The 14,960-nt window shown below is 39.9% G+C and overlaps 1 protein-coding gene across 2 annotated transcripts in view; it reads left to right on the top strand.

Annotated features, from left to right (window-relative positions):
• REC114 (REC114 meiotic recombination protein) overlaps positions 1–14,960 on the top strand; it is a 113,434-nt gene that overhangs the window by 91,723 nt on the left and 6,751 nt on the right. For both annotated transcript variants that reach the window (XM_036841701.1, XM_036841700.1), the window contains one exon: positions 126–338. In XM_036841701.1, coding sequence (XP_036697596.1) covers positions 126–338 — 213 coding nt within the window. The remainder of the gene's footprint in view (positions 1–125; positions 339–14,960) is intronic.

Below are 14,960 nucleotides of genomic sequence, written 5' to 3'. Positions count from 1 at the left end.
TCTAGGGTAACTACTCCCTTATTCATACCTCTTCCCCTTCAAACAAAGGGAAGACCTCACAGTAAATAAAAGTAAAGTGATAGGACACGAGGGTCACTGAGGATATCTTTTGATTTGTCACACAGAACAAGAGTCGTATGTTCCGGGTGCAGTTTAGTGGAGGCTCAAAGGAGCAGGCGCTGGAACACTGCTGCAGCTGCGTGCAGAACCTGGCCCAGTACCTCACTGTCCAGGTGCCTGACGGAATCAGCCAGGAGCTCAGGCTGAGTCCTAGCCCGCTGTGGACAGGTGAAAGCCAAGGGAAGGGCCGTGTGCAGAGCATCCCACCACAGCATGATGTAAGTAGGTGAGCGTGTGGCTGTACGAGAAACCTGACAAGTTAATGCTCTATGGGGGCCAAAATCACAGTGGAATTTGCTGAGTCCACCAGGTTTGTAGGTTAAGGATATCTAATGTTGAGTGACTTATTTTTATTGATGTATAATTAACTTATACTATTAGTTTCAGGTGTACAGTATAGTGATTTGATAGTTTTATACATTACAAAATGATCACAGTAAGTCTAGTTACCATCTGTCACCATGCAAAATTATTACAGTATTATTGACTATATTCCCTATGCTGACATTAGATCCCTGTGACTCATTTATTTTATAACTGGAAGTTTGTGCCTCTTAATCCCTTTCATCTAGTTTGCCCATCGCCCCCCATTCTGCAACCACATTTGTTCTCTGTATTTATGAGTCTGTTTGTTTCATATTTGTTCGTTTGTTTTTTAGATTCCACATATTTTAGTGTGTGTGTATATATACCTCATTTGTGTGTATATTCCGTTGTGTGTATGTGTGTGTGTATACATATACACACACAGACCTCATCTTACCCAGTCATTTATTGATGTACACATAGGTTGCTTCTGTATCTTGGCTACTGTAAATAATGCTGCACTGAACACAGGGGTGCATATATCTTTTATTAGTGTTTTTGTTTTCTTCAGATAAATACCCAGAGTGGAATTACTAGATCATATGGTAGTTCCATTTTTAATTTTTTGAGGAACTACCATACTGTTTTCCATAGTAGCTACCAATTTACATTCCCACCAACTGTGCATGAGTTCCTTTTTCTCCACATCCTCACTGACACTTATTATTTCTTGTCTTTTTGATGACAGCCATTCTGACAGTTGTGAGGTAATGTCTTGTGGTTTGATTTGCATTTCCCTGATGATGAGTGATGTTGAGCATCTTTCCATGCACCTCAGGCAAGGGCAACAAAAGCAAAAATAAATAAATGGGACTGCAACCAACTAAAAAAAAGCTTTGCACAGTGAAGGAAATCCTCACCAGAACAAAAGGGCAACCTATTGAATGAGAGAAGGTATTTGCAAATGATACATCCAATAAAGGGTTAATATGCAAAATTACAAGAACTCATACAACTCAGTATCAAAAAAACCAAACAATCTGATTAAAAAATGGGCAGAGGACCTGAATAGACATTTTTTCCGAAGAAGACACTGAGTGATTTTTTTTTTTTTTTAAATTCAAGGTTGAGTCTCACTGTAGCTACCTGTAATACTAGAAATTAGATTAGCTGGGAGTCCCAGGTGTATTATGGGTATCACTACAGAACAGTGGTTCTCAAAGCATGATCCACGGACCCTTCCCTGAGACCTTTTCAGGGGTCCACAAAGTCCACATTATTTCTGTAATAATATTAAGATGTTATTTGCCCTTTTGCTGTATTGATATTTGTGTTAATGGGACAAAAGCATTGTGAGCAAACCTGCTGTCACCTTAGCACAGATCAATGCAGTGGCATCCAACTGTACGCAGTCAGGTTTTTCACTGGTCACTGAAGAAAAGAACCAGCTAACAAAACCATCTGTATTCTGAAGCACGATGGCTTTCTCCTGGGAAAGCACCTGTATGACTGCACTGGGTGCTGAACCACCTCTTTCTTCATGGAACACCATATTACTTGAACAACAGACAAACTGGTTATTCAGATTTGGGTGTTTGGTGGACATTTTCTCGAATGAAGTGAGCCTGTCATTTCAAGAAAACAACTGACAGCATTTATTGATAATGATGAAATAAGCTTTTCGAGTGAAAATTAGAATCCTGGAAAACTTGTATCTGCCACTTGAGCTTCACAGCTTCCTAACCCAGAAGACCTTCCTGATGGTACTACTAATGAACGTGATTTTTAAAATAATTAAGTGACAAAATGTTTCAACATTTGGGGGATCTGTGTAGTCCAGCGAACCACTATTTTTCAAGTGACAAATACATGATGCTACAACATCATGCATGGATGAAAGACCCAAAGTGCAAAATAGGGACTTCCCTGGTGGCACAGTGGTTAAGAATACACCTGCCGATGCAGGGGACGTGGGTTTGATCCCTGGTCCAGGAAGATGCCACATGCCACGGAGCAGCTAAGCCCGTGCACCACAACTACTGAGCCTGCGCGCCCTGGAGCCCACGCACCGCAACTACTGACCCCACGTGCCGCAACTACTGAAGCCCGCATGCCCTAGGGCCCATGTGCCGCAACTACTGAGCCTGCATGCTGCAACTACTGAAGCCCACGTGCCTAGAGCCTGTGCTCCACATCAAGAGAAGCCACCACAATGAGAAGCCCACGCGCTGCAACGAAGAGTAGCCCCTGCTCACTGCAACCAGAGAAAGCCTGCACGCAGCAACAAAGACCCAACGCAGCCAAAAAGAAATTTTAAAAAAAATTAAAAATTATAAAAAAAAAGTATAAAGATCACAACAGGGGCTTCCCTGCTGGCGCAGTGGTTGAGAGTCTGCCTGCTGGTGCAGGGAACACGGGTTCGAGCCCTGGTCTGGGAAGATCCCACATGCCGCAGAGCAACTAGGCCCGTGAGCCACAATTACTGAGCCTGCGCGTCTGGAGTCTGTGCTCCGCAACAAGAGGCTGCGATAATGAGAGGCCCGTGCACCGCGATGAAGAGTGGCCCCCGCTTGCCGCAACTAAAGAAAGCCCTCGCACAGAAACGAAGACCCAACACAGCCATAAATAAATAAATAAACCCAAAGTTTAAAAAAAAAAAAAAGATCACAACAAATTTTTCAAAGTGCAAAACAGACTAATGGATTCTATTTACTTATTTATTTTTGTACCCGTTAATCTCCCTCACCTATTTCACTCGTTCTCCTTCCCCATCTCCTCTGGTAACCATCTGTTTGTTCCCTGTATCTGTGAATCTGTTTGTTTTGTTTGTTCATTTGTTTTTTAGATTCCACATGTAAGTGAAATCATACAGTATTTGTCTTTCTCTGACTTACTTCTTTCAGCATAATATCCTCTGAGTCCATCCATGTTGTCACAGATGACAAGATTTCATTCTATTTTATGGCTAATATTCGTTTGTATGTATGTGTGTTTGTACCACATCCTCTTTGTCCATTCATCTATCAATAGACACTTAGGGTTAGTTTGCTTCCATATCCTGGCTACTGTGAATAATGCTGCAGTGAACATAGGGGTGCATGTATCTTTTTGAATTATTGTTTTTGTTTTCTTTGGAAAAATACCCAGAGTGGAATTGCTGTATCATATGCTAGTTCTGTTTTTAATTTCTCTTCAATAAATGATGTTGGGAAAACTGGACTACTTTTTCATACCATATACAAAAATAAAATCAACATGCATTAAAGACTTATATGTAAGACCTGAAACCATAAAACTCCTAGAAGAAAACATAGGCAGTGCACTCTTTGACATCAGTCCTAGCAATATTTTTATGGGTCTGTCTCCTCAAGCAAGGGAAACAAAAGCAAAACTAAACAAATGGGACATCAAAGTAAAAAAGCTGTTGCACAGCAAGGGAAACTATTAACAAAATACAAAGGCTGCCTACTGAATGGACGATATTTGCAAACGATATATCTGATAAGGGGTTAATATTCAAAATACACAAAGAACTCATACAAATCAACATTAAAAAAATAATTACAAAATGAGCAGAGAACCTGAACAGATTTTCCAAAGATATATGGATGGCCGACAGACACAGGAAAGATGCCTAGCATCACTCATCATCAGGGAAATGCAAATCAAAACCACAATTCAAGCTCAAGATGGTGAAAGACGTGCTCTCACCCCTTCTTACGAGAAAACCAGAATCACAACTAACAGCTGAACAACCATTGACAAAAAAACACTGGAACCTACCAAAAATGATACCCTATATCCAAAGACAAAGGAGAAGCCACAAGACGGTAGGAGGGGCGCAACTGCAATAAAATCAAATCCAATACCCGCCAGGTGGGCAACCCACAAAGTGGAAAACAATTATACAACAGAAGCTCTCCCACTGGAGCGAAAGTTCTGAGCCCCACTTCAGGCTTCCCAGCCTGGGGGTCCAGCAACGGGAGGAAGAGTCCCCAGAGAATCTGGCTTTGAAGGCCAGTGGGATTTGACTGCAGGACTTCCAAAGGACTGAGGGAAAGAGAAAATCCACTCTTGGAGGGCACACAAAGTCCTGTGCACATCAGGACCCTGGGAGAAAAAGCAGTGACCCCACAAGAGACTGGGCCAGACCTACCTGCTACTATTGGAGAGTCTCCTGCAGAGGTGGGGGGAGGGGGTGGCTGTGGCTCACTGTGGGGACAAAGACACTGGCAGCAGCAGTTCTGGGAAGTACTCACTGCCATGAACCCTCCCAGAGGCCACCATTAGCCCCACCAAACAGCCTGTAGGCGCCAGTGCTGGGCTGTCTCAGGCCAACCAACCAACAGGGAGAGAACACAGCTCCACCCATCAGCAGACAGGCAGATTAAAGTCTTACTGAGCAGGCCCTGCCCACCAGAGCGAAGAAAAGACCCAGCTCTACCCACCACCAGTCCCTTCCATCAGGAGGCTTGCACAAGCCTCTTAGATAGCCTCACCCACCAGAGGGCAGACAGCAGAAGCAAGAAGAACTACAATCCTGCACCTTGCAGAACGAAAACCAGAGTCATAGAAAGTTAGATGAAACAGCAAAGGATTATGTCCCAGATGAAGGAACAAGATAAAACCCCAGAAAAACAACTAAGTGAAGTGGAAACAGGCAACCTTCTGGAAAAAGAATTCAGAATGATAGGGAAGATGATTCAGGATCTCAGAAAAAGAATGGAGGCAAGGATTGTGAAGATGCAAGAAATGTTTAACAAAGACTTAGAAGAACTAAAGAAAAAACAAGCAGAGGTGAACAATATAATAACTGAAATGAAAAATACACTAGCAGGAATCAATAGCAGAATAGCTGAGGCAGAAGAACGGATACATGATCTGGAAGACAGGATGGTGGAAATCACTGCTGCGGAACAGAGTAAAGAAAAAAGAATGAAAAGAAATGAAGATAGTCTAAGAGGTCTCTGGGACAACATTAAATGCACCAACATTCGCATTATAGAGGTCCCAGAAGGAGAAGAGTGAGAGAAAGGACTTGAGAAAATATTTGAAGAGATAATAGCTGAAAACTTCCCTAACATGGGAAAGGAAACAGTCACACAAGTCCAGAAGCACAGAGAGTCCCAGGCAGGATAAACCCAAGGAGGAACACACCGAGACACATAGTAATCAAATTGACAAAAATTAAAGACAAAGAAAAATTATTAAAAGCAACAAGGGAAAAATGACAACATACAAGGGAACTCCCATAAGGTTACCAGCTGATCTCTCAGCAGAAACTCTACAGGATAGAAGGGAGTGGCACAGTGTATTTAAAGTGATGAAAAGGGAAGAACCTACAACCAAGAATACTCTAACCAGCAAGGCTCTCATTCATATTTGACAGAGAAATCAAAAGCTTTACAGACAAGCAAAAGCTAAGAAAATTCAGCACCAACACACCAGCTTTGCAACAAATGCCAAAGGAACTCCTCTAGGCAGGAAAGAGACCAGCAACTTAAAACAACCTTGTACATATGCAGACTGCTATATCAAAACCTCTTGGGGGGAGAGGAACCAAGATGGCGGAGTAGAAGGACGTCTCTCACTCCCTCTGGCGAGAACACCAAAATCACAACTAGCTGATGGACAATCATCGACACAGGAAGACACTGGAACTCACCAAAAAAGATACCCCACATCCAAAGACAAAGGAGAAGCCACAATGAGATGGTAAGAGGGGCGCAATCACAGTAAAATCAAATCCCATAACTGGTGGGTGGGTGACTCACAGACTGGAGAACACTTATACCACAGAAGTCCACCCACTGGAGTGAAGGTTCTGAGCCCCACGTCAGGCTTCCCAACCTGGGGGTCTGGCAACAGGAGGAGGAATTCCTAGAGAATCAGACTTTGAAGGCTAGTGGGAATTGATTGCAGGACTTTGACAGGACTGGGGGAAACAGAGACTCCACCCTTGGAGGGCACACACAAAGTAGTGTGCGCATTGGGACCCAGGGGAAGGAGCATTGACCCCAGTGGAGACTGAACCAGACCTACCTGCTAGTGTTGGAGGGTCTCCTGCAGAGGCGGGGGGTAGCTGTGGCTCACAACGGGGACAAGGACACTGGCAGTAGAAGTTCTGGGAAGTACTCCTTGCTGTGAGCCCTCCCAGAGTCTGCCATTAGCCCCAGCAAAGAGCCCAGGTAGGCTCCAATGTTGGGTTGCCTCAGGCCAAACAACCAGCAGGGAGGGAACCCAGCCCCAACCATCAGCAGTCAAGTGGATTAAAGTTTTACTGAGCTCTGCCCACCAGAGCAACAGTCAGTTCTACCCACCACCAGTCCCTCCCATCAAGCCTCTTAGATAGCCTCATCCACCAGAGGGCAGACAGCAGAAGCAAGAAGAACTATAATCCTGCAGCCTGTGGAACAAAAACCACATTCACAGAAAGACAGACAAGATGAAAAGGCAGAGGACTATGTACCAGATGAAGGAACAAGATAAAACCCCAGAAAAACAACTAAATGAAGTGGAGATAGGCAACCCCCCAGAAAAAGAATTCAGAATAATGATCGTGAAGATGATCCAGGACCTCGGAAAAAGAATGGAGGCAGAGATCGAGAAGATGCAAGAAATGTTTCACAAACACCTAGAAGAATTAAAGAACAAACAAACAGAGATGAACAATACAATAACTGAAATGAAAACTACACTAGAAGGAATCAATAGCAGAATAACTGAGGCAGAAGAACGGATAAGTGACCTGGAAGACAGAATGGTGGAATTCACTTCTGTGGAACAGAATAAAGAAAAAAGAATGAAAAGAACTGAAGACAGCCTAAGAGACCTCTGGGACAACATTAAATGCAACAACATTCGCATTATAGGGGTCCCAGAAGGAGAAGAGAGAGAGAAAGGACCGGAGAAAATATTTGAACAGATTATAGTCAAAAACTTCCCTAACATGGGAAAGGAAATAGCCACCCAAGTCCAGGAAGTGCAGTCCCAGACAGGATAAACCCAAGGAGAAACACGCCGAGACACATAGTAATCAAATTGACAAAAATTAAAGGCAAAGAAAAATTACTGAAAGCAGCAAGGGAAAAACGAAAAATAACATACAAGGGAACTCCCATAAGGTTAACAGCTGATTTCTCAGCAGAAACTCTACAAGCCAGAAGGGAGTGGCATGATATACTTAAAGTGATGAAAGGGAAGAACCTACAACCAAGATTACTCTACCTGCCAAGGATCTCATTCAGATTCGATGGAGAAATCAAAAGCTTTACAGACAAGCAAAAGCTAAGAGAATTCAGCACCACTAAACCAGCTTTACAACAAACGCTAAAGGAACTTCTCTAAGTGGGAAACACAAGAGAAGAAAAGGACCTACAAAAAAAAAAACCCCAAAACAATTAAGAAAATGGTCACAGGAACATACATATCGATAATTACCTTAAACGCAAATGGATTAAATGCTCCAACCAAAAGACACAGGCTTGCTGAGTGGATACAAAAACAAGACCCATTTATATGCTGTCTACAAGAGACCTACTTCAGACCTAGGGACACATACAGACTGAAAGTGAGGGGATGGAAAAAGATATTCCATGCAAATGGAAATCAAAAGAAAGCTGGAGTAGCTATACTCATATCAGATAAAATAGACTTTAAAATAAAGAATGTTAAAAGAGACAAGGAAGGACACTACATAATGATCAAGGGATCAATCCAAGAAGATATAACAATTATATATGCACCCAACATAGGAGCACCTCAATACATAAGGCAACTGCTAACAGCTATAGAAGAGGAAACCGACAGTAACACAATAATAGTGGGGGACTTTACCACCTCACTTACACCAATGGACAGATCATCCAAAATGAAAATAAATAAGGAAACAGAAGCTTTAAATGACACAGTAGAACACATAGATTTGATACTTATAGGACATTCCATCCCAAAACAGCAGATTACACTTTCTTCTCAAGTGCACGTGGAACATTCTCCAGGATGGGTCACATCTTGGGTCACAAATCAAGCCTCAGTAAATTTAAGAAAATTGAAATCATATCAGTCATCTTTTCTGACCACAATGCTATGAGATTAGAAATGAATTACAGGGAAAAAAACGTAAAAAACACAAACACATGGAGGCTAAACAATATGTTACTAAATAACCAAGAGATCACTGAAGAAATCAAAGAGGAAATCAAAAAATACCTAGAGACAAATGACAATGAAAACACGACGATCCAAAACCTATAGGATGCAGCAAAAGCAGTTCTAAGAGGGAAGTTTATAGCTATACAAGCCTACCTCAAGAAACAAGAAAAATCTCAAGTAAACAATCTAACGTTACACCTAAAGGAACTAGAGAAAGAAGAACAAACAAAACCCAAAGTTAGCAGAAGGAAAGAAATCATAAAGATCAGAGCAGAAATAAATGAAATAGAAACAAAGAAAACAATAGCAAAGATCAAAAAAACTAAAAGCTGGTTCTTTGAGAAGATAAACGAAATTGATAAGCCATTGGCCAGACTCATCAAGAAAAAGAGGGAGAGGACTCAAATCAATAAAATCAGAAATGAAAAAGGAGAAGTTACAACAGACACCGCAGAAATACAGAGCATCCTAAGAGACTACTACAAGCAACTCTATGCCAATAAAATGGACAACATGGAAGAAATGGACAAATTCTTAGAAAGGTATAACCTTCCAAGACTGAACCAGGAAGAAACAGAAAATATGAACAGACCAATCACAAGTAATGAAATTGAAACTGTGATTAAAAATCTTCCAACAAAGCAAAGTCCAGGACCAGATGGCTTCACAGGTGAATTCTATCAAACATTTAGAAAAGTGCTAACACCCATCTTTCTCAAACTCTTCCAAAAAATTGCAGAGGAAGGAACACTCCCAAACTCATTCTATGAGGCCACCATCACCCTGATACCAAAACCAGACAAAGATACTACAAAAAAAGAAAATTACAGACCAATATCACTGATGAATATAGATGCAAAAATCCTCAACAAAATGCTAGCAAACAGACTCCAACAACACATTAAAAGGATCATACACCATGATCAAGTGGGATTTATCCCAGGGATGCAAGGATTCTTCAATATACATAAATCAATCAATGTGATACACAATATTAACAAATTGAAGAATAAAAACCATATGATCATCTCAATAGATGCAGAAAAAGCTTTTGACAAAATTCAACACCCATTTATGATAAAAACTCTCCAGAAAGTGGGCATAGAGGGAACCTACCTCAACATAATAAAGGCCACATACAACAAACCCACAGCAAACATCATTCTCAACGGTGAAAAACTGAAAGCATTTCCTCTAAGATCAGGAACGAGACAAGGATGTCCACTCTCACCGCTATTATTCAACATAGTTTTGGAAGTCCTAGCCACAGGAATCAGAGAAGAAAAAGAAATAAAAGGAATACAAATTGGAAAAGAAGAAGTAAAACTGTCAGTTTGCAGATGACATGATACTATACAGAGAATCCTAAAAATGCCACCAGAAAACTACTAGAGCTAATCAATGAATTTGGTAAAGTTGCAGGATACAAAATTAATGCACAGAAATCTCTTGCATTCCTATACACTAATGAAAAATCTGAAAGAGAAATTATGGAAACACTCCCATATACCATTGCAACAAAAAGAATAAAATACCTAGGAATAAACCTACCTAGGGAGACAAAAGACCTGTATGCAGAAAACTATAAGACACTGATGAAAGAAATTACAGATGATACCAACAGATGGAGAGATATACCATGTTCTTGGATTGGAAGAGTCAATATTGTGAAAATGACTATACTACCCAAAGCAATCTACAGATTCAATGCAATCCCTATCAAATTACCAATGGCATTTTTTACGGAACTAGAACAAATCATCTTAAAATTTGTATGGAGACACAAAAGACCGCGAATAGCCAAAGCAGTCTTGAAGGAAAAAAACGGAGCTGGAGGAATCAGACTCCCTGACTTCAGACTATACTACAAACCTACAGTAATCAAGACAATATGGTACTGGCACAAAAACAGAAACATAGATCACTGGAACAACATAGAAAGCCCAGAGATAAACCCACGCACCTATGGTCAACTAATGTATGACAAAGGAGGCAAAGATATACAATGGAGAAAAGAAAGTCTCTTCAATAAGTGGTGCTGGGAAAACTGGACAGCTACATGTAAAAGAATGAAATTAGAACACTCCCTAACACCATACACAAAAATAAACTCAAAATGGATTAGAGACCTAAATGTAAGACTGTACACTATAAAACTCTCAGAGGAAAACATAGGAAGAACACTCTTTGACATAAATCACAGCAAGATCTTTTTTGATCCACCTCCTAGAGTAATGGAAATAAAAACAAAAATAAACAAATGGGACCTAATGAAACTTCAAAGCTTTTGCACAGCAAAGGAAACCATAAACAAGACAAAAAGACAACCCTCGGAATGGGAGAAAATATTTGCAAACGAATCAACGGACAAAGGATTAATCTCCAAAATATATAAACAGCTCATGCAGCTCAATATTAAAGAACCAAACAACCCAATCCAAAAATGGGCAGAAGACCTAAATTGACATTTTTCCAAAGAAGACATACAGATGGCCAAGAAGCACATGAAAAGCTGCTCAACATCACTAATTATTAGAGAAATGCAAATCAAAACTACAATGAGGTATCACCTTACACCAGTTAGAATGGGCATCATCAGAAAATCTACAAACAACAAATGCTGGAGAGGGTGTGGAGAAAAGGGAACCCTCTTGCACTGTTGGTGGGAAATGTAAATTGATACAGCTACTATGGAGAACAGTATGGAGGTTCCTTAAAAAACTAAAAATAGAATTACCATATGACCCAGCAATCCCACTCCTGGGCATATACCCAGAGAAAACCATAATTCAAAAAGACACATGCACCCCAGTGTTCATTGCAGCACTATTTACAATAGCCAGGTCATGGAAGCAACCTAAATGCCCATCGACAGACGAATGGGTAAAAAAGTTGTGGCATATATATACAATGGAATATTACTCAGCCATAAAAGGAACGAAACTGAGTCATTTGTTGAGACGTGGATGGATCTAAAGACTGTCATACAGACTGAAGTAAGTCAGAAAGAGAAAAACAAATATCGTATATTAATGCATGTATGTGGAACCTAGAAAAATGGTACAGATGAACTGGTTTGCAGGGCAGAAGTTGAGACACAGATGTAGAGAACAAACGTATGGACACCAAGGGGGGAAAACCGCGGTGGGGTGGGGATGGTGGTGTGCTGAATTGGGCGATTGGGATTGACATGTATACAGTGACGTGTATAAAATTGACGACTAATAACCTGCAGTATAAAAAATCAAACAAACAAAAAAAACCAACTAATACTAAACTTTCTTTGGGTTATTTGTATGGAAATATGTTAATATAAATGTTTCAGACATTACATGAAATTACTAAAACTCTTATATGTTCTGGTATAATGTTATGTCATAATTCTAGCTATTTAAAATGTATATCTCAGGGCTTCCCTGGTGGCGCAGTGGTTGAGAATCTGCCTGCCAATGCAGGGGACACGGGTTCGAGCCCTGGTCTGGGAAGATCCCACATGCCGCGGAGCACCTAGGCCCGTGAGCCACAACTACTGAGCCTGCGCGTCTGGAGCCTGTGTTCCGCAACAAGAGAGGCTGCGATAGTGAGAGGCCCGCGCACCGCGATGAAGAGTGGCCCCCACTTGCCGCAATTAGAGGAAGCCCTCGCACAGAAACGAAGACCCAACACTGCCTAAATAAATAAATAAATAAACTTATAAAAAAATGTATATCTCAGAAGTAACTAAATTTCCTTGTCAATTGCATTATTATGAACTTTCATCAAATCTTTAACCATGGTCATTTTTAAGTCTTTTGTCATTTATAGACAGTTCTGGGTGTACTCTGATGCTTTTGCAAAAATGTTCCTATAAAAGGGTTTCATCTTCAAGGAATTCATGGAAAAGACTCTGACAAGTACAGGTTTCTGGTAACTGACTATACTGCTGAATTGAATGAATAAGCATTTTCAGAACTCTAATGGAAAACTGATGAATTCATAAAAGTGCTAACAAAAGATCAAGATGAAAAAAAAATTAATTACATGGGACTGAGTGAACCGATGAGGATGATTATAATTTTTGTGACTTTGAATAAAAAAAGAAAAAAAAGATTAAAAAAATATGTAAACAATCAATGCTGGAGAGGCTGTGGAGAAAAGGGAACCCTCTTGCACTGTTGGTGGGAATGTAAATAGATGCAGCCACTATGGAGACCGTATAGAGGTTCCTTAAAAAACTAAAAATAGAATTACCATATGACCCAGCAATCCCACTACTGAGCATGTACCCTGAGAAAACCATAATTCAAAAAGAGTCACGTACCACAATGTTCATTGCAGCTCTGTTTACAATAGCCAGGACATGGAAGCAACCTAAATGTCCATCGACAGATGAATGGATAAAGATGTGGCACATATATACAATGGAATATTACTCGGCCATAAAAAGAAATGAAATTGAGTTATTTGTAGTGAGTTATTTGTAGGTGAGGACCTAGAGTCTGTCATACAGAGTGAAGTCAGAAAAAAAAAAAATACTGTATGCTAACACATATATATGGAGTCAAAAAAAAAAGGTTCTGAAGAACCTAGGGGCAGGACAGGAACAAAGACGCAGAAGTTGAGAATGGACTTGAGGACATGGGGAGGGGTAAGGGTAAGCTGGGACGAAGTGAGAGAGTGGCATGGACTTATATATACTACCAAATGTAAAAGACAGCTAGTGGGAAGCAGCTGCATAGCACAGGGAGATCAGCTCTGTGCTTTGTGACCACCTAGAGGGGTGAGAGGGAGACACAAGACAGAGGAGATATGGGGGTATATGTATATGTATAGCTGATTGAATTTGTTATAAAGCAGAAACTAACACACCTTTGTAAAGCAATTATACTCCAATAAAGATGTTAAAAAAAAAAAAACGACAATGGTATCACCTCACACCAGTCAAAATGGCTATCATCAAAAAATCCACAAACAATAAATGCTGGAGAGGGTGTAGAGAGAAGGGAACCCTCCTACATTGTTGGTGGGAATGTAAATTGGTACAGCCACTATGCAGAACAGTATGGAGGTTCCTTGAAAAACTAAAAATACAGCTACCATATGATCCTGCAATCCCACTCCTGGGCACATATCTGGAGCAAAACATAGTCCTAAAGGATACATGCACCCCAGTGTTCACTGCAGCACTGTTTACAATAGCCAAGACATGGAAGCAACCTAAATGTCCATCTACAGAGGAATGAATAAAGAAGATGTGGTACATATATACAATTAACTATTACTCAGCCATTAAAAAGAATGAAATAATGCCATTTTGCAGCAACATGGATGGACCTAGAAATTGTCATACTGAGTGAAGTCAGAGAAAGACAAATATATGATATCGCTTATATGGGGAATCTAAAAATGATACAAGTGAACTTATTTACAAAACAGAAACAGACTCACGAACTTAGAGAATGAACTAGGGGTTACCGGGGGGAAGGGATAGTTGGGGAATTTGGGATTGACATGTACACACTGCTATATTTAAAATGGATAACCAACAAGGAACTACTGTATAGCACAGGGAACTCTGCTCAGTATTATGTAACAACCTAAAAGGGAAAAGAATTTGAAAAATAGATACATGTATATGTATACCTGAATCACTTTGCTGTACACCTGAAACTATCACACTGTCAATCAACTATACTCCAATATAAAATAAAAAGTTTAAAAAAACATTAATGAGAATGACTTCAAAGTTAATGCTGTTTTTTATTATCTTAAAATCAATAGTGGATACTCAAGTGATCATTGTATCATTATGTCTTCATGTATTTTATACTATTTTGTACTTATTCATGTTTCAATAAAAATAAAACGATTAAAAAAAAACCACAATGAGATATCCTCACACCTGTCAGAATGGCTATTATCAAAAAGACAAGATGTGGAGAAAAGAGAACCCTTGGTGCACTCTTGGTGGGAATGTAAATTGGTACAACTGCTATGGAAAACAGTACAGAGATTGCTTAGACCAAAGGATTTTAATATAACAGAGTATAAAAAGTTCCTTGCTGTGATTTCAGATTCTATCTTGAAACTAACCTTTAAAAAACTACCACTTGTTGAGTTTTGGTGTCATATCAAGGAGTATCCACAATTACCTGAAAAACCCATTTTAAAAAAAAACTTTCCATCTATGTATCTGTGTGAAGCCAGATTTTCTTCATATACTTCAACCAGAACAACATGTGTTGGCAGATTGAGTGCAGAAGTGGATAGGAGAGTCCAGCTAGATATTAAAGAGATTTGCAAAAGTCATTATATTTTTGTGTTAGGAAATATAGTTTTCATTAAAATGTTTTTAATATAATAATGGTTATATATAACCATTATAATGGTTTTATAAGTTT

Source organism: Balaenoptera musculus, chromosome 2, assembly GCF_009873245.2.
Source record: "Balaenoptera musculus isolate JJ_BM4_2016_0621 chromosome 2, mBalMus1.pri.v3, whole genome shotgun sequence".
In the NCBI taxonomy this organism is placed as follows: Eukaryota; Metazoa; Chordata; class Mammalia; order Artiodactyla; family Balaenopteridae; genus Balaenoptera; species Balaenoptera musculus.
Note: the sequence above shows the minus strand (reverse complement) of the source record. Positions and strands in the feature narration are given on the sequence as shown.